We start from the raw sequence: 20,154 nt of genomic DNA, 5'->3' as shown, positions 1-20,154 counted from the left end.
CACATCATTTCATGACTACGTCTTCCATAAATCCTTTGACAGCAAAAATCAAGCCTCGTGGCTCTTCTCTGCAACATTCCATGGCTTGAATGTTTTCCTTGTATCTTGACCAAAACTAAACACAGAACTTAAAATTGCAATCTTTGAGGTTCTAGTGTAACATCTTGGATTTATACTCTAATTTGTCAATAAAATTCATCAGTTTATTGTTGCTCCACAGTAATTTGGCAATTATCATAAAAAATTATTTTCAATTTCCCCTTTAGCTATTTTACACCATTCTTAGTGTGTGCATGGCGTCTCATTTTCCTTTCAATGTGCAGTATCTTTCATCGACTGGCATTGAATGTCATCCTGTTAACCCCATTTACAGATCTTCTGTGACTCCAGTTGGGTACCCAGCTACTTCTTTCAATTTAACATCCCAATCATTATGGTACCATCAACAAATTTACCCAAGTTGCCATGATCTAATTGAAAGGCAGAACAGGCTCAAGGGGCTGAATGGGTTACTTATGTTCCCATATCCTATATCCAAGTTATTCAAAGCAGACCAGTAACAGTAGTTTGGTTTGGTAAGATTGAGCCATCCAGACAAAGAGGGTCCCAGGTTCAATCCCTAATCTACACTGAGCTGCTTTCATTTAGTGAATGGATCGGGATACTACAATCAGCATCAGAGCACTTCAGTCAGGGGAGATTTAACCAGTGACTCCTGCTGAAAGGTATGTATGCATGAATGCAGGACAAGGGCAGGATCTGGCTTGTGTGATGCTATACAAGTTGAATAGCTAATACACTGAAAACTCAACAGAGTAGTAGCCACACAGACAAAATACCAGAATGCTCCCAGTGGCTCTAGAACGACATTCCAGCAAGAATATCTTCAGTTGTGACAAAGAGATTAGGAACAAAAGTGTTTCATTTTGATGTATCTCAAACCTAAAAATAAAGACAGGCAGTTTGTTTAAATGGATTTGTGATCACAATCTAAAATTTGATCAGAATCTCACTCCTAATGTTTCCCTGATGCTGTCAGCTCTTATAGATCTGAACTGTGTTGAATAGTTCATTAAGTGAAAATATAAATATGGTTTCAGTTTCCTAAATTGGAATTATCCATTCCCAGGTTGGTGCAGTATGTCACAGCTCTAACCCACCAGGACTCAGAATGATTCATGTCTTCACAATTTCCTCTACTGTCAATTCTCATTCTTGATTATACACGAGGCCGGTGTTTAATTCCATGCTAAATTAGATTTACAGCTTATGGCATGTAATTGGGGAAATTTCAATTTTAATTTATTGTAAATTGCATTACAAACGTCTGGCAACACTACAGCGGGAGTAAAATCCATCTCTCACCCTTTTGGCTCATGAAGACAGGTTGCAAAAATGAGAGATACAGTGTAACATCCAAAGAGAAGGCAGAATGAGTATTTTTTTTTAAATCAGCATGCATTGTTCAGCTTAAAAGGAAATGTTTTCATTACAATTTTTTTTGTTAATTTTAAAGGGACAGTTTTACCACATTGGAATTTATTGAGCTATTTGCTCAGAAAACTTTCTTCTTTCATGTTTGTCACTGAGGGAAGTTTGCATTTCGCCACAGTGCAAATGTTTGCATTGAGGTTTGATTCTTGATATGAATGTTATTGCATCAATTGACTTTTTTTACAAGGTTTAAAATTGAAAGTCTAGAGCTAGCATATTATATTTATTTCCAGTGACTTTTTTTCTTGTAACAAGTATTCTCACAGTAAAAATTTTAAAAATCTAAAGCCAATGGAATAGGGCTGATTCTATGAATAAGACCAATTTTGTGATCTGAGGAACCTTGCAGCTTTAAAATGATCTTGTGGTTAATACTTGTGCGGTAAGTTCAATTTGCTGGCTTTCACTGCTGTTTGGTATCAGAATATTCCTTGTATTACAAGGGGTTTCCAGATTTTTTTAATAACACTTGAGGGACATGGGGGGCGGGGGTTCTTTGGAAGCAAAAAGGTTGAGAATCCTGCATTACACCACAGTGAGAAATAAGATGTTTTTATTTTGACAAATGAAGCAGAAATGATCATTCAAAAGCAATCAAGACGCATTTGCTTGTCTTATGTTCTCTCCTCCCATTTTAAACAAATCTCTTCTCTTGAACCAGATGGATCTGGCAGAGGCTCATGACCTTAGATGAATCATTAGCAGTCTTGTCCTCTTAACCAACCATCAGAAGATGCACAAGTTTTTTTTCAACAGGAAAAAATGTATCACATTCACACCGTGCTTCCTCTAACCATGTGGAGGAAACAGGCTCCCCCACATTGCTGGAAAAACAGTGTCCCATCATATTTTTTTGAACTTCAACATCCCAACATGACTTCACAGCCATGAAACAGTTTGAACACCTTTTTAATTAAAATTGTTTTCTTGGCTTGGAGGAAATAGTCCAGTTTGCTAGGGAGAGTGGAGCAACAGAAGACTTCTAAGCTAGCACTACGCCTACTGCAAAAAAGCAAAATACTGTGGATGCTGGAAATCTGAAACAAAAACAAAATTTGCTGGAAAAACTCAGAAAACCTGCTGAGTTTTCCAATTTTCTGAGTTTTTCCTACACCTACTGCAGTTGTGCAAGGAAGGAACCCTGTGTTCATATCTGGAATCTGCTGCTACTTAGATGGGGAATAACAGAGAAGCTGTAAACACGCTAAGCTACTATCAGCAACATGTGACAGCCACAATATTCTTCCACTGTGTAATGGGATTTTTTTTTAGCTCTGAAGCTCCACTCCCCTAGTTTAAAATGTCCGCGAGACTGCCAAAACCTAATAAATAAAACAAGCAGAAAAAAATCACAACCCCTCCAATGTAAATGAAGACAATTGACACTTCTTAGTGAAAGAGTTTTTATTGTTTTCTCCCTTCCCCAATCAGAAACACGCTTTTCCAGATTTAGGCAAACTTGAGTTTTAAAAATTAAAACACACCTTAATGATAAAACTCAACTGCAAAATAAAATCTAGCTCCATTCTCATACCCTTAACCTTTTATTTCCTGTTCTTTAAAGAGAAGGAAAAATAAATAAATCTATCCTGGCCACAGATACCCATTTTCAAAACAAAACAAGTTCTAAATTAAAGTGGTGCCCTGCCTGATAATTTTATAGTTTGATTTATCAAAATATATTTCTTTTAAATTCTTACGGTACATTTAAAATGTTTCAGAATCTGGTTATTTGAAATTTTGCAGTGTTTTTTTGTTTTTTCCTCAAAGCTAAGCACAATCCACGCATCCAGTCTGAATATATCTGAATCAAAATTTGTGGAATCCTTGGTTCTTGGCAACCTGCAAACGAAAAACAAAATAACTTGCAACTGCGCATCATGATACCCAAGACCCTACCCACCTGAAGTCACACAATCTGCTGGGAGAAACAAAAGATTTTCCTTTATGAAAATATCAGGTTTTAAAAAACTCAGCTCTCTGGGTTTTTTAATGGCACCTAAGAACTTTTAAACTGGGTATCCATTTAGTAGCCCTCCTTTAAACCATTTTCATCCACCATGTGAGGGGACAAAGCTGAACCCATTATTCTAGCTGAGGCCTAACAGAGGTATAACACAAAGACAAAGTGTACTGTATTGGACAAAGTGTACTCTATTGTCTATATAGGATTATCCTAGCAAAACACAATGATACTTTACAAAAGCAAAATACTACCGATGCTGAAGATCTGAAAATAACAGAAAGTGCTGGAAGTACTCAAACTTCAACTGCTTTTCTCTCCGTGTGTTGCCAGACCTGCTGAATATTCCCCGTATTTTCTGCTTTTATATTATTACAGGGTGACTAGATTTTCTGAATCTTACATCCGCAAATGATAATCTTCAGACATCTGAGAGCTGCAAGACACGGACAACCTTTACACACTACTCACTGCTTAACTGACTTTGGAAGCCTTGCTCTTTCAATGTGGAAAATCAGTCCAGAGGTTAAAAAAAGATTGATTATGCTTGAAATAAAAAGTTGTAAACAACAACTGAGCAAAATATTTGAATCAGAGTATCTGTGTCCCGATACAGTAGATTCTTATAACCCTCTGTTCAGTATTAAACTGTTGCCTCCCTTTCCAGACAGAGGCCACAAGTCAGAGGATCAGGTGGTTAGAGAGCTGGAGAGATCACTCCAAAATGGTGCTGATCCGGTCACCTGGTCATATGTCAGACCAGCAGGAAACTACGAAAGGAATCTCGCGATGGAGCTTGGGTGGAGACTGAATCAATCATGGATTCGCTGAACAGTGGTGGAGCAAATTCAAGATGAGCTGAAACAAATCCTTGATCTTGTTTGTAACCCTGCTCTTTGGTTCTCCCTGTCTATGAAGCTGTTCATGCCTGAGGCTGCATCCAGCTGTTTACCTCCCTCCAATGTGCGATGTAACAGTTTCACAGCACAAGGAATGAGCCACACTCAAGTGTAAAAGAGCCGCATGTGGCTCACAAGCCATGGTTTGGCCATCCTTGCAGTAATACTTCAGTTGTTCATTAATCCACACCACTGGTCATAAACCTTTTGAGTTTCATGTACTATAACATGTATGTCTTTTTACCACTCAATAGTCTTTAGTTCAGAACCCTGCATGGTATACACATGCTTGGCCTGTCGTTCTCAGTCAATCTGACATCTTATAAAGTGGCCTGTTATGTCGCATCCTGTTACCAAAAGCTTCTTGAAAATTCAAGTATGCAATGCCAACTAGACTACCTTCATCCACCAACTTAGAAACCTACTCAAAACATTCCACCAGATTAGTAAGACATGATTTTCTTTCAAGTCTTCAATGTTCCCTTCTTTGATTTCTAAACATCCCTTATAACAATTTGCCTACAGCCCCCAAAGTCAATTTTCTGGTTCTGATTTGCTGCCCTTTTTGAATATTAGCATAACATAAACTTCTTTCAGGCCATGGGAACAATCCCTGACTCCACTGTTAAATGAATATATAACAGCTTGTTAATCATAGCCCCCATTTCTTTGAACAACATTTGGTGAAAAAAAATCAGGGCCACTTAATTCTTTCCAGGGTTATATTTGTTGCCATTTAGACAATTTTGGCCACTTAATTCTTTCCAGGGTTATATTTGTTGCCATTTACACAATTTTATAGAAACTCTACATTGTATTAACATAATCAAGGACAGTCTGTTGGAGTGAATATGGATGTAAAGTAGCAATTTAATGCCTTTGACATACCTTGGGAACTCACCTGAAGCTGCCTGGAGGAATCATTCAATGATCCTTAATTGCACTGACTTCTAACATTGATAAAAATGATTTTGTTATTGCCACTGCAATCATCTATCTTCTTCATCAATGACCTATTGGCTGCTTTGATAGCAGCTTCTGATGCTTTTAGCTGAACTCAATACCTTGTCTCCTGAGAACCATTTTTATTTAATTTGTGCAAGTATTTGTGCTTGAGTCTGACTTGTCCTTGCACATGACCTGTTAGCCATTTTAGCTTTGTTTTACCATGTGTCCTCCTTTTGACCCTAAGAGCATACAGCCTTTTTTGCATTAGGATGGCTTTAAAGGCATTTCTCTTCTGTCTTGGTCATATCCCTGCCTAGTAGGCTAGTCCATTCCTCGTCCATCTTTCCAAATGTAGCTCTCTTGAAACGTGGAACTAGCATTAAATTCTTGGTGACTTTGATTTGCCTGATTAAGCTGAATTTAATAATATGTAGTCACTGTTGTTCAGGTATTCCTTCACACATAGATCTGATACTTCATCAAGTAACCAATTACCACTAGTATCCCCACTAGTATGCTGCAATAAAAAGAGTCATTTGAAATGTCTACTAATCTTCCAGCTTTGCTGCCCTCAACATTAGCTTACTCACCCCTTCCCCTCCACCCCAGAACCATGATAGGGCTCCCCTTGTCCTCAATTTCCAGCCCATCAGCCTCTGTATTCAAAGGGTTATCCTCCATCATTTCTGCCAACTCCAGTATGATACCACCCCCAAACACATCATCCCCCCACCTCCCCGATGGCATTCCACAACACCCTGGTCCACTCCTCTATCATCCCCAACACCTCATCCCCTCCCCTTTCAATTGTAGGAGGTATAACTCCTGCCCCTTTACCTCCTCACTTTCTAAGACCCCAAACACTCTCTTCTAGGTGAAGCAGCGACGTACTTCTACTTCTTTTGAAGTAGTCTATTGTATTCACTGCTCACAATGCAATGTCCTCTACACCGGGAAGACCAAGCAGACTGGGCGACCACTTTGCAGAACACCTCCATTCAGCTGGTAAGCATGACTCCGATCTTCCTGTCGCTTGCCATTTCAATTCACCACCTCGCTCTCATGCTCACGTTTCTGTCCTCGCCCGCTGCAATGTTCCTGTGAAGCCCAACGCAAGCTGGAGGAACAGCACCTCATCTTCCGATAATGCACTTCACGACCTTCTGAACTCAACATTGAGTTCAACAACTTCAGACCATGAACTTTGTCCTCCATTTTGAACTTTTTTTTCCTACTGCCAGTCTGTATCTTGTTCTCATGTTTTGCTTTCAGGCAGCACTGACCTTTATTATGCAATTAATACCTACTCTGGACCAATGCTTTGTTCCTTTACTACTACCATTTCCACTCTCTTTGCCTTTTGTTCCATGACATCTTTGTCATTTAATCTCCCCTGGCCTCTAACCTATCCCTGACCTTCCCTTTTGCTCTACCCGACCCTCCCCCTTTCTCAACAGCATAAAGCTCATCACATTTCTACCTCTCTTCAGTTCCAAAGTAAAGCCATACTGGGCTCGAAACGTTAACTCAATCTCTCTGTCCAGACCTGAGTTTTTCCGGCACTTTCTGTTTTTATTTCAGACCTTCAACTGAAAGTGCAGTTGTGATGCACTTTGCTCCCCAGGACCAATTAAAATGTAGTCAAATTACTGGTTTCACTGCCACAGTAGAAGTGTGGAAAACCAGTTTATGCTATGAAAAACTGAATGAATACTGGAGTCAATTAATAATTTGAATGCTTACCATTGCACATCTCATTCCCGCAATTAGGATGTGGCTACAACCACAGCTGCCTTCTGGGCAGCCTCCTTCTTGGCCTGATGAGCTTGTAGCACGGCCACAGCTTCTTCAACCTGCAGAAGACAGATTTCATATTTCCAACATGAAGCAAAACTGGTTCTCAAATCACTATTCACTATATAATTTGAGCAGCATTCCTTCCAATGACATTTGTCAATACTTTTGATAAAGTTGTCAGATTTCTTTGTTGAAATGTCACTTACATGAAGAAGCCCAAGTCATCAAAAATCAAAACCAGTTGAATACTCTTGTGTATTCAGCTGGTACTGGGTTTACGGGTCCCATTCCTCAGATACATCCTGGCCAATCCTGAACGACGACTGCAAATTTTGGTGCAGAATCATCCTCAGATTCTGCTATTTTCAGTGGACTAGCCCACAATGGATAACAAAGATCTGAAGGCAGTTTTTTACAAGAATGAGAAAATTGTGAGACTGCCTTCAGGTCCAGAGAAATTAGAGTGCTTTATATTGGAATGAGTTTTCATCCTTCCACCCAGCCCCCACAATGTCATGTTTCTTTAAACATGGAGCAATCATTTGGATGCTAAAACTATCTTTACCAACAGCCATAATATTGATCAGAATCAGGATACCTTTGACCGGAGTGATTCTGGGGACTCCAACATGTGTAGCAGCTCAGAGTTGTCTATCTCCAGAAGCATTCCAGTGATCTTTCCAGCTAAGGAAGGGTGCATACTCTGGATCAAGGGGAACAGCCGTTCACCTGAGAATGCAACAGAACAGAGTTTAGATCAGTCATTGAACTGAAATCAAGAGTGGATAAGGAAGGGACAAATGAACACTTATCAATCACTTTCCATAAGTATTAAATAGTCCTGCATTTAGGATATGACACATTTGAAAGCTCAAAGCAACACTTATTATTTCCTTCACTTTTATCACTGCCATATGACAAAGGTATTTCAGATTTCACTCACCCAGCATCTGCTTCTGTTCCTGAGGAGGGGCTGCAGCAAGCATGGACGCAGTCAGAGGTTCCTGTCCTTGTACAAGCACTGCAGACTGAGAGGGCTAAAAGAAAACAGAAAAAAAATCATGGTCATTAGTTAGCCAAATTGTCTCTTTCTTCTATGTAGCCAGTAGCATTCCATTACCAAAAGTTGTAAGCCACTAAAACCAGTCTCCATATTGCAGCTCTTGGACCAGTTACCAAAAGAATGTGCAAGACTAACATGAACAAATTCTCCCTGTCTCCAGTTTTCCTGAGACTCTGTGATTGCATACGGTTTCTGCTTGAGATCACTCTTGACAGGTGGCAGTTAAGCCATCATCTACTTCCTGAAAATTAGTAGCATTAATGTTATGTATTCTCTCAAATCTACAAATCACAGACATTCATAATGAGCTTGTGTTTTGATATAAACTAATAAAGGATATTGAAAAGGATGAAATATTATTTTTGGTAACCCTGGGCCTAATTAGCTGTATATATTACATCGGTGACTATATGCATAACAGATTAGACTAGTCCAGTTTATCATGTATTCAATTAGGGTAATTCACCCTAATTTTTGAAAGGAAATTTCACAACTTTATAGTACCTGCTGTACAACCATTTGAGGTTGTACTACTGATTGCTGTGGGTTGCGGACAGTGGGAGCATATTTGTAAGGTGGAACACCCCGTGGTGTTGGGCCAGCAATTCCAGGGCGATGAGCCAGATTCTGAGCCGTAGATAACCCTGAAACAACAAAGCCATGAGCTAGATTTCCACAGAGCTGAACAAAAAGATCAGTGTTTGTCATTATAGTCTGAAAATCTTGCCTTCTAAAGGTAAGGATAGCAACTTCCACACTAGGTAATGAGTGCACTATTAGTAAAACCAGGCAAGTGTTGCCAGGTTTATAGAAAGTATCCACCCGTTTCCTAGGAGGGATCCTGCAAGATAATAAGGAGTAGAAACCCTGACAGATTTTTCATATTCAGTCTGAGAGTGAGTAGGCAAACTGTCACACCACCTACTCCTGTCAAGGCTGAGATCAAATAACTCAAAACAAACTCCAGCTCAAGCTTAGGACCTTAATGTCCTGTGTAGCTCAATTCCATAGAAGAATTCCCAGCCAGTTTTCTCCCATTATGATCTGAATGTGCCAATTTCAGCTAGATATTGTACCTTATCAAGTGGTCATTTATCAGCAATGAGTGTTTGCAGTGTTTTCAGCAGCAGAGGTGTCAGCCTCACCTCGGAGTTAGAATATTTTGGGTTCAAGCCTCACTCCAAAAACTTCAGCATATAAACTAGACTTACATTACCCAGGGAGCATTGTCAGAGTTGCCTGGTTTCAGGTGAGATATTAAACTGAGGCCTTGTAAGTCCTCTCAGGTGGATGTAAAAGATCCCATGGAGTTATTTAAGAGCGCAAGAATTCTGCCAGTGTTAATATCAACATTTATCCCTCAACCAACATCACTGACACACATTATCTGATCACTTATCTTCATTCTGCTTATGGGACCTCGCTGTCTGTAAATGGGCTGCCACAATAGCCTTCATTACAACAGGGACTAAACTTCGAAAGTACTTAATCGACTATAAAGCCTTTTGGTATGCCCCATGTTATTGCTTCCTTGCAGAGAGGCATCACAGCCAAGCCCAATATTGACAATCAGGGCTGGATTTCCATCCCCATAGATAGGAAATTGCTGCAGAAATTTGCGCCGTGAGCTGGCATGTCAGCACCATCCTGGCCTCAGGCCATTTTCCTAGAGGCAGGATTGGCAGCAGAAGTGCTATCTATCCACACCTGGTGAGTAGCCAATTGAGGTAGGTAAATTGTCATTTAAGGCCAATTAACAGATGCCCACTGGAATTTTCCAGTTGGCCTGTGGCACTCCTGAGGCAACAGAGAATAGGCCAAGGGCAAGCTCTCCTGGAGGCTCTGAGGCCCTCCGTGTGGAGGGGCTCCCCACCCACAATGGTGGCCCAGCTGCTGAGGCCAATTTGTAACTTAAAGCTTTTAAAAGTTGCAGAGACAGTGCTTCAAGAATTACTTCACTTTTAAATCTGAGTTCACTGGATATCATCAGGAGGAAGAACGATTACTGAAAACAGCAATCCTGGCACAGTCAAGGAATAAAAGATTTTTTTTTTACTGTCAGTATGATTCATTGCCTCTGGAGAGAATATCAGAGGAAGCATCACCAGGATCTCCTGCAGGAATGTCCCAAAATGCATATGCAAGAAATCAGCCCTGCCAGAATCATGTGTTCATCAGACTGCAAAATCAACACACAATGGTAGATCAGACAATTGGGGGAGGGAGAGTTCTACAATGTTTTAATTGCATGTGGATTAGTACTATATCATGTTCAAGATTTACTTCCAAACTACTAAAACCGTGATTCTAGTTTATTAATGAAGGAATGCAAGAAAGATCCAATGCTGCTTAAAATAAATTATCTCCGGAATCACCAATTGTCTGTGCATTTGACCATTCTCAATGAATGCATTCCTTAACTGATAGTGCAAACTATTTTATACATTTTGTCAGGATAATGGGAGGTGTACTGACATAACAAGTTTTGCGGCTAGTAACATTTGCTCTACACAAGTGCCAGGCAATGACCATATCCAACAAGAGAGAATAAGAACCATCAACTGCTCTTGACATTCAATGGCATTACCATCGCTGAATCCCCCTCTATCAACATCATGGAATTACCATAGACCAGAAACTCAACTGGACTAGCCATATAAATACTGTGGCTACGAGAGCAGGGCAGGGGCTGGGAATTGTGCAGTGAAAATTACTCCCCAAAGCCTGTCGACCATCTACAAGGCGCAGGTCAGGAGTGTGATGGAATACTCCCCATTTGCCTGGATGAGTGCTTCCACAACACTCAAGAAGCTCAACACTATCCAAGACAAAACAGCCCGCTTGACTGGCATCAAATCCGACATCTTAATCAAAAAATAAAAGCAAAAAACTACAGATGCTGGAAATCCAAAACAAAAACAAATATACCTGGAAAAACTCAGCAGGTCTGGCATCTGCGGAGAGGAACACAGTTAACGTTTCGAGTCCGAATGACCCTTCAGAAGAACTAAGTAAAAATAGAAGAGAGGTGAAATATAATCTGGTTTAAGGGGGGGGTGGGACAAGAAGAGCTGGATAGAGGGCCAATGATAGGTGGAGATAACAAAAAGATGTCACAGACAAAAGAACAAAGAGGTGTTGAAGGTGGTGATATTATCTAAAGTAATGTGCTAATTAAGGGTAGAAAGCAGGACGAGCAAGGTACAGATAGCCCCAGTGGGGGTGGGGTGGGGGGAAGGGATCGAAATAGGCTAAAAGGTAGAGGTAAAACAATGGATGGAAATACACTTAAAAATAATGGAAGTAGGTGGGAAAAGAAAAATCTATATAAATTATTGGAAAAAACAAAAAGGAGGGGGAAAATCGGAAAGGGGGTGGGTGGGGATGGAGGAGAGAGTTCATGATCTAAAATTGTTGAAATCAATATTCAGTCCGGAAGGCTGTAAAGTGCCTAGTTGGAAGATGAGGTGCTGTTCCTCCAGTTTGCGTTGAGTTTCACTGGAACATTGCAGCAAGCCAAGGACGGACATGTGGGCATGAGAGCAGGGTGGAGTGTTGAAATGGCAAGCGACAAGGAGGTCTGGGTTATACTTGCGGACAGGCCGAAGGTGTTCTGCAAAGCGGTCACCTAGTCTGCGTTTGGTCTCTCCAATGTAGAGGAAACCGCATTGGGAGCAATGAATGCAGTAGACTAAGTTGAGGGAAGTGCAAGTGAAATGCTGCTTCACTTGAAAGGAGTGTTTGGGCCCTTGGACAGTGAGAGGGGAAGTTAAGGGGCAGGTGTTGCACCTTCTGCGGTTGCATGGGAAGGTGCCGTGGGAGGGGGTTGAGGTGTAGGAGGAGGGGACCAGGGTGTCCCGGAGGGAACGATCCCTGCGGAATGCCGCCGGGGGAGGGGGGGTGGGGTGGGGGGTGTGTGTGTGAAGGGAAGATGTGTTTGGTGGTGGCATCATGCTGGAGTTGGCGGAGGATGATCCTTTGAATGCGGAGGCTGGTGGGGACAAGGGGGACCCTATCATGTTTCTGGGAGGGAGAAGGTGGTGTGAGGGCGGATGCGCGGGAGATGGGCAGGACACGGTTGAGGGCCCTGTCAACCACCGTGGGTAGAAAACCTCGGTTAAGGAAGAAGGAGGACATGTCAGAGGAACTGTTCTTGAAAGTGGCATCATCAGAACAGATGTGACGCAGGGGAAGGAACTGAGAGAATGGGATGGAGTCCGTACAGGAAGCGGGGTGTGAGGAGCTGTAGTCGAGGTAGCTGTGGGAGTCGGTAGGCTTGTAATGGATATTGGTGGACAGTCTATCACCAGAAATTGAGACAGAGAGGTCAAGGAAGGGAAGGGAAGTGTCAGAGATGGACCACGTGAAAATGATGGAGGGGTGGAAATTGGAAGCAAAATTAATACATTTTTCCAGGTCCAGACGAGAGCATGAAGCAGCACCGAAGTAATCATCGATGTACTGGAGAAAGAGTTGTGGGAGGGAGCCGGAGTAGGACTGGAACAAGGAATGTTCCACATATCCCATAAAGAGACAGGCAAAGCTGACAAACAATCCCCATCCACCGCAACTCTCCTCCGTCTGACTGAACTTGTTCTCATACTGAACAATTTCTCTTTAAACTCCTCTCAGTTCCTCCAAATAAAAGGTGTGGCTATGGGTACCCGCATGGGCCCCAGCTATGCCTGTCTCTTTATGGGGTATGTGGAACATTCCTGGTTCCAGTCCTACTCCGGCCCCCTCCCACAACTCTGGAAAAATTTATTAATTTTGCTTCCAATTTCCACCCCTCCATCATTTTCACATGGTCCATCTCTGACACTTCCCTTCCCTTCCTTGACCTCTCTGTCTCAATTTCTGGTGATAGACTGTCCACCAATATCCATTAAAAGCCTACCGACTCCCACAGCTACCTCGACTACAACTCCTTACACCCCGCTTCCTGTAAGGACTCCATCCCATTCTCTCAATTCCTTCGCCTCCGTCGCATCTGTTCTGATGATGCCACTTTCAAAAACAGTTCCTCTGACATGTCCTCCTTCTTCCTTAACCGAGGTTTTCCATCCACGGTGGTTGACAGGGCCCTCAACTGTGTCCTGCCCATCTCCCGCACATCCGCCCTCACACCTTCTTCTCTCTCCCAGAAACATGATAGGGTCTCCCTTGTCCTCGCTTATCACCCCACCAGCCTCCGCATTCAAAGGATCATCCTCCGCCAACTCCAGCATGATGCCACCACCAAACACATCTTCCCTTCACCGCCCCCCCGGCGGCATTCCACAGGGTTCGTTCCCTCCGGGACACCCTGGTCCCCTCCTCCATCACCCCCTACACCTCAACCCCCTCCCATGCAACCGCAGAAGGTGCAACAACTGCCCCTTTACTTCCCCTCTCCTCACCATCCAAGGGCCCAAACACTCCTTTCAAGTGAAGCAGCATTTCACTTGCACTTCCCTCAACTTAGTCTACTACATTTGTTGCTCCCAATGTGGTTTCCTCTACATTGGAGAGACCAAACGCAGACTAGGTGACCGCTTTGCAGAACACCTTCGGTCTGTCCGCAAGTATAACCCAGACCTCCTTGTCGCTTGCCATTTCAACACTCCACCCTGCTCTCATGCCCACATGTCCGTCCTTGGCTTGCTGCATTGTTCCAGTGAAACTCAACGCAAACTGGAGGAACAGCACCTCATCTTCCAACTAGGCACTTTACAGCCTTCCGGACTGAATATTGATTTCAACAATTTTAGATCATGAACTCTCTCCTCCATCCCCACCCCCTTTCCGATTTTCCCCCTCCTTTTTGTTTTTTCCAATAATTTATATAGATTTTTCTTTTCCCACCTACTTCCATTATTTTTAAGTGTATTTCCATCCATTGTTTTACCTCTACCTTTTAGCCTATTTCGATCCCTTCCCCCCACCCCACCCCCACTGGGGCTATCTGTACCTTGCTCGTCCTGCTTTCTACCCTTAATTAGCACATTACTTTAGATAATATCACCACCTTCAACACCTCTTTGTTCTTTTGTCTGTGACATCTTTTGGTTATCTCCACCTATCACTGGCCCTCTATCCAGCTCTTCTTGTCCTACCCCTCCCTTAAACCAGATTATATTTCACCTCTCTTCTATTTTTACTTAGTTCTTCTGAAGGGTCATTCGGACTCAAAACGTTAACTGTGCTCCTATCCGCAGATGCTGCCAGACCTGCTGAGTTTTTCCAGGTATTTTTGTTTTTGTTTCCAACACCTTAATCGTTCACTCTCTCCACCACCGATGCACAATGGCAGCAGTATGTACCATCTACAAGATGAATTGCAGCAACTCTTTCCAAGGTTCCTTTGACAGCACCTTCCAAACCTGCGGCCCCCACCTCCTAGAAGGACAAGGGTAACAGAGGTATGGGAACACCACCACTTGCAAGTTCCCCTCCAAGCCACACACCACCCTGACTTGGAACTATATTACCGTTTGTTCGCTGTGGCTAGTGGAAATCTCTCTTCCTAATGGCACTGTGGGTGTTCCTACATCACATGAACTGCAGCGGTTCAAGAAGGCAGCTCAGCACCACCTTCTCAAGGGCAATTAGGAACGAACAATTATGGAAGGCCATGCCCACATCCCATGAATTAATAAATTACAATGTGTTTTGTAATTACACAAACACTCACCCATTCTCTGCGCACCAGGAATACCTCGAGGACCCTGAGTATTTCCTGTTGGCGTTAGGTGACGCAGAGAAGGCCTAGGACCTCCCTGACGTAGGGCATTTTGCATGGCTTGGAACCCTGTTGAAGCAAAGAACAGATACTGAAAACAATCAAATCATCTGTTTTAAAAAAATTATATATTATATACTTAAGGCTTCTGAAACCAAGAACAGCACCATCAGGAACTTTTCCCAGTTCTGATGAAAGTTAATGTTTCAAGTCGATGACCTATGTTTCTCTTTCCGCACACGTTGCCAGACCTGATTATTCCAGCATTTTCCTGCTTTCAGCACCCACAGTATTTTGCTTCCGTATAACTGCAACTTGTGAATAAATTCAGATCTACATTTTTAAATTTGTTGTGTACTTAAAAAATGTTGAATTTTTGTAATTGATATTTAATGAATATTAGGCTTATTACCCTAAAACCAATGTTCCCACTAAGCTGCGCAGTTGTGCAGCAATCCGGAACATATTGCACAGTGCGACGAACAGGCCACACACAACCAATATTCCCTTGAATGATGCGAGCATGTGCGGCCTCACTGCAATCGAAAGGGATTGTACAATGCAACAAACAGGCTGCAGACAAGAAAGGAAAATTAAAGGGAACATTGCCAAAAACTGGCAGAATTGTACCAGAACGCATTTATACTTGTGACTTACACTAGCTGTCAAAATCCATCGTACTTGTGCACAAGTCACATCTCCAACTGTTCAAGTCAAAAACCTACATGAACATGCAACAATATTACAACCTGTTCTTAGGAACCAGGAATTTTCCACTAAATTAGCAAAATGAAGTAATGAATCACATGAAGTAAGAATTCTCAATTTAAAAAAAGTACTCCCAATTACATGCTATAGTGGTGCTAATATTCATAAAACACAGCACTGCACCACAATCTGTTGTCTTCCCAAGACCAGATTACACTTCAACAACTAAATTGGTCTGTTGTTCATGTGAACATTTTAATTAACAATAGTAATTGTGGTGTTATATTTTTTAAATTCTACAACTCCAAACTGGATATGCAATTGCAACACAAATAATAGTTAAGAACCCCATGAAGATATACATATTTGTTTGCATATAATCCTTAACAGCAACTGGGATCAGCATTTGAATTAGTTGTGAATAATCTGAATTTATCATCCCTTCCCACATATTCCAGATTTGATCACCCCCAGGGGAGATTTAGGGGTAAACGCTTCAAGTGTAAAAGATCACTGGGCAAGCAAGCATCCTTTAACATAAGATGATGCTACTTACGACATTAGTTGTAGGTTACCAGTTCCCATTTTTCTATTAACATTTCATGATGAACAGCTGCTGGGACTGGGCATCCACATGCTCCCCACCCTAAAATGCGCTACTCAGAATTCTCACTACAGAATGAAAGGCAAAGACTAACTCAGATCAACTGATGGATCAAACTTGGGGCTTCCTTGATCCACAGCACCAAGTGCTACCTTTAACTCAATGAGCTATTGAGGAAATCTCTACCTTAACATTAAAACACCAAAAAAAGTCGAATAAGCAGTTGTGACAAAGTCCATTTTTTTTAAAAAGCCAGAGAGGAAAATCCTTCCTTGAGAAACACTCCCTACAGTTCCTGAAATTTTACGGATTTATATTATCTAATATCTTTTTTATGCACCACATGCTTCATTATGAATAAGAGATTAAACTAGCGAGAAACATAAAAGCAGATTGTAAAAGCTTCTAAAGGTATGACAAAGGAAAAGATTAGCAAAAACAAATGTGGTTCCTTTACTAGCTGAGTCAGGAGAATTTATAATGGGGAATAAGCAAATAGCAGAGAAACTAATCAAATATTTAATGTCTGTCTTCGCAGAGGAAAATATTAAAAACCTCCCAGAAATAATGGAGAATCAAGGAACTAGTGTAAACGTGGAGCTGCAAGATATTAACATTAATGGAAAAAAAAGTGCTAGAGAAATTATTGGGACTTAAAGTAGATAAATCCCCTGGACCTGGTGATCTACATCCCAGAGTGTTGAAAGAGGTGGTTGCAGAGATAGTAGATGCATTGGTGGTCATTCTTCAACATTCTATAGTCTCTGGAGTGGTTCCTGCAGATTGGAAGGTGGCAAATGTAACCCCATTATTTAAGAAAGGAGAGAGAGAAAACAGGGAACTACAGAACTGTTAGCCTGACATCAGTAGTAGGGAAAATGCTAGCATCTATAATAAAGGATGTGATAATGGGACACTTAGAAAATAATGGTAGGATTGGGCAGAGTCAACATGGATTTATAAAAGAGAAATCATGTTTAGACCTGTTGGAGTTTATTGAGGATGTAATTTGCAGGATGGATAAAGGGGAACAGGTAGATGTGGTATATTTAGATTTTCAGAAAGCTTTTGGTAAAGTCCCGCACAATTATTTAGTAGTCAAAATTAGAGGGCATGGGATTGGGGATAATATACTGGCATGGATTGAGAACTGGTTAACGGACAGGAAACAGAGTAGGAATAAATGGGTCAATTTTCATGTTGGCAGGCTGTGGCTAGTGGGATACCAAAAGGGTCAGTGCTTGGGCCCCAGCTATTCACAATCTATATCAGTGATTTGGATGTAGGGATTAAATATAATAATTCTAAGCCTGCAGATGACACAAAACTAGGTGGAAGGTGAGAGTTATGAGGAGGATGCAAAGACACTTCAAGGGGATTTAGACAGGCTAAGCAAGTGGGCAAAAATTTAGCAGATGGAATACAATGTGGAGAAATGGGAGGTTATCCGTCTTGGTAGAAAAAACAGAATTACAGGGTATTTCTTAAATGGCAAGAGGCTGGGAAGTGTTGAACTTCAAAGGGAGTTGGGTAGCCTTGTTCACAAGTCACTGGAAGCTAACATGCAGGTACAGCAAGCAATTAAGGAGGCAAATGGTTTGTTGGCCTTTATTACAAGAGGATTTGAGTATAGGTGTAAGGATGTCTTACTGCAATTATACACAGTCTTGGTGAAATAGCACCTGGAGTATTGTGTGCAGTTTTGGTCTCCTTACCTAAGGGAAGATAAACTTGCCACAGAGGGAGTGCAACAAAGGTTCACTAAATTAATTTCTGGGATGGAGAGAATTGCCCTATGAGGAAAGAGAAAATAGACTGGGCCTTTATTCTCTGGAGTTTAGAAGAATGAGGTGATTGTACTCAAACATACAAAATTCTTACAGGACTCGACAGGGTAGGTGCAGGAAGGATATTTCCTTTGGCTGGGGGCGGGTCTAGAACCAGGGGGCGCAGTCTCAAAATAAGCTGCAGGCCACTTAGTACTGAGACGAGGAGCGGTTTGTTCACAAAGAGGGTGGTGAATCTTTGGAATTCTCTACCCCAGAGGGTGTGGGGGCTCAGTCAGAGTATGCTCAAGGCTGAAATCGATAGTTTTTTACATCAAAAGATACAGGGATAGTGCAGGAAAATGGTGTTGAAGTAGATCAGCCATGATCTCATTAAATGACGGAGCGGGATTAAAGGGCTGAATGGCCTACTCCTACTTCTATTTCTTATGTTCATTAATTTCAAGCAAGTAAACATGACAAATACCACTGCTATAATGCTCACCTTGGGGCCTGGTTTGTTGCTGTTGCCAACGTGGACTGGGTCTCATCTGAGCCATCTGATTTGGTGCATAATAGGTAGCTCTGCTTTGGGCCTGGAAAAAAAAAGAACCCATTTTATCCTTTCAGCAATACATTTCTTCTGCAGCTTAAAACCCCCAGAATATATTTTTCATAATTACTTATTAATAGAAATTAAATCCTAGAGTTGTGTTAATCATACATTCATTTCTTTCCACTTTAATTACTGTTCAGCAGCTGCTTAGGCCCTTCAACAGCGCATCCTTTTAATTTGTTTTGCTAACTTGGTTTACGTTACGTTCCCCCTGATAATTGTGTGTCAATTTACTCACTGCAGGTTTAGATCCAGTGTAATTTGACTGACGCAGTAACAAAAGCAGAACATAAAAATCATTTTAGTAGGCAAAATACTTCTCCACAGATGGTACGAAACATGGAAAATTCCATAGATATGAAACTGCAATACAAGCTACATGCACAAACTAGTTCTGCAATTATTCTGTATATATCAATAATAATTCTTCGGGGCGGGAGGGGGGGTGGGGGGTAACCAAATATAGGTTACTACCACCAGAGGCATTGTAGCAGTTGTGAAACATTCATAATGATTAAGCAAGTGATGTAATGAAAGGAATGACTGCTATAAAGCTATTCCAAGATTTCACAAGGACTTCACTTAGATTGGTTCAATACAAATGTGTTTTGCATCAGCTTGCCTGTAGTCATATCTCTTCCTATTAGGCTAACTATGTAAGTGATTGAGTTTCTATCTTTACAAAACAAAGTCAATAGTCCATTCATTTTCTCAAAGAGAAAAGCTAAAACTCTCCATCTCTCTTCTCTAAGACATTCCTTCAAACATCTCTCTTTGACCAAGCTTTCTAATTTCTCTAACGCTCCTTTGAAGTACATTGGGACATTGTACTATGTTAAACTTACTACATATATTCAAGTTATGTGCACATACGCAATGAGTATACTTCAAATAAAAAACATTGGGTGCTAAGTGTTTTGGGGATTTCGTACCCAATGTTTTTTATTTGAAGTATACTCATTACGTTTGTGAACATAACTTGAATATATGTAGTAAGTTTAACATAGTACAATGTCCCAATGTACTTCAAAGGAGTGTTAGAGAAATTAGAAAGCTTGGTCAAAGAGAGATGTTTGAAGGAATGTCTTAAAGAGAGATGGACAGCTTTAGCTTTTCTCTTTGAGAAAATGAATGGACTATTGACTTTGTTTTGTAAAGATAGAAACTCAACTATTTACATAGTTAGCCTGATAGGAAGAGATATGACTATAGGCAAGCTGATGCAAAATACATTTGTATTTAACCAATCTAAGTGAAGTCCTTGTGAAATCTTGGAATAGCTTTATACCAGTCATTCCTTTCATGGTGCTAAATAATCTAAATTCTTTCTGTATGAAATCCAAAAATTATTCCATGCCATGCCTGTGTTAAATATTCTGACTTTACGGCTACTATGAATTAAGACAATGGATTTATGGAGCATGGTGAACAGCCTGAAACATGGGTTCCCTGATGGCCTGGTGAGTAATTGCACTGCATGGTGTCACAGAGCATTACAGACTCAAGGTGGTCTCTAGCTTGACGCATGATCTTCAGCAGGATTATAGATATTAAGCCACTGCAAGGTCAGAAAAG

At 41.3% G+C, this 20,154-nt stretch overlaps 1 protein-coding gene across 3 annotated transcripts in view; it reads right to left on the bottom strand.

Moving 5' to 3' along the window:
• Window positions 1-2,880: 2,880 nt before the first annotated feature.
• pabpc4 (poly(A) binding protein, cytoplasmic 4 (inducible form)) overlaps window positions 2,881-20,154 on the bottom strand; it is a 46,550-nt gene continuing 29,276 nt past the window's right edge. For all 3 annotated transcript variants that reach the window (XR_013580065.1, XM_078567262.1, XM_078567261.1), the window contains 7 exons: window positions 18,469-18,559; window positions 14,838-14,954; window positions 8,669-8,808; window positions 8,045-8,138; window positions 7,700-7,830; window positions 7,048-7,157; window positions 2,881-3,336 (listed from right to left, as the gene is read on the bottom strand). Coding sequence is in view for 2 of the 3 variants with exons in the window: in XM_078567262.1 (XP_078423388.1) it covers window positions 7,071-7,157; window positions 7,700-7,830; window positions 8,045-8,138; window positions 8,669-8,808; window positions 14,838-14,954; window positions 18,469-18,559 (660 nt within the window). In the remaining variant the exon portion in view is untranslated. The remainder of the gene's footprint in view (window positions 3,337-7,047; window positions 7,158-7,699; window positions 7,831-8,044; window positions 8,139-8,668; window positions 8,809-14,837; window positions 14,955-18,468; window positions 18,560-20,154) is intronic.

Source organism: Cetorhinus maximus, chromosome 21 (assembly GCF_964194155.1).
Source record: "Cetorhinus maximus chromosome 21, sCetMax3.hap1.1, whole genome shotgun sequence".
Taxonomy (NCBI): Eukaryota; Metazoa; Chordata; class Chondrichthyes; order Lamniformes; family Cetorhinidae; genus Cetorhinus; species Cetorhinus maximus.
This window is presented reverse-complemented; position numbering and strand designations above follow the sequence as displayed.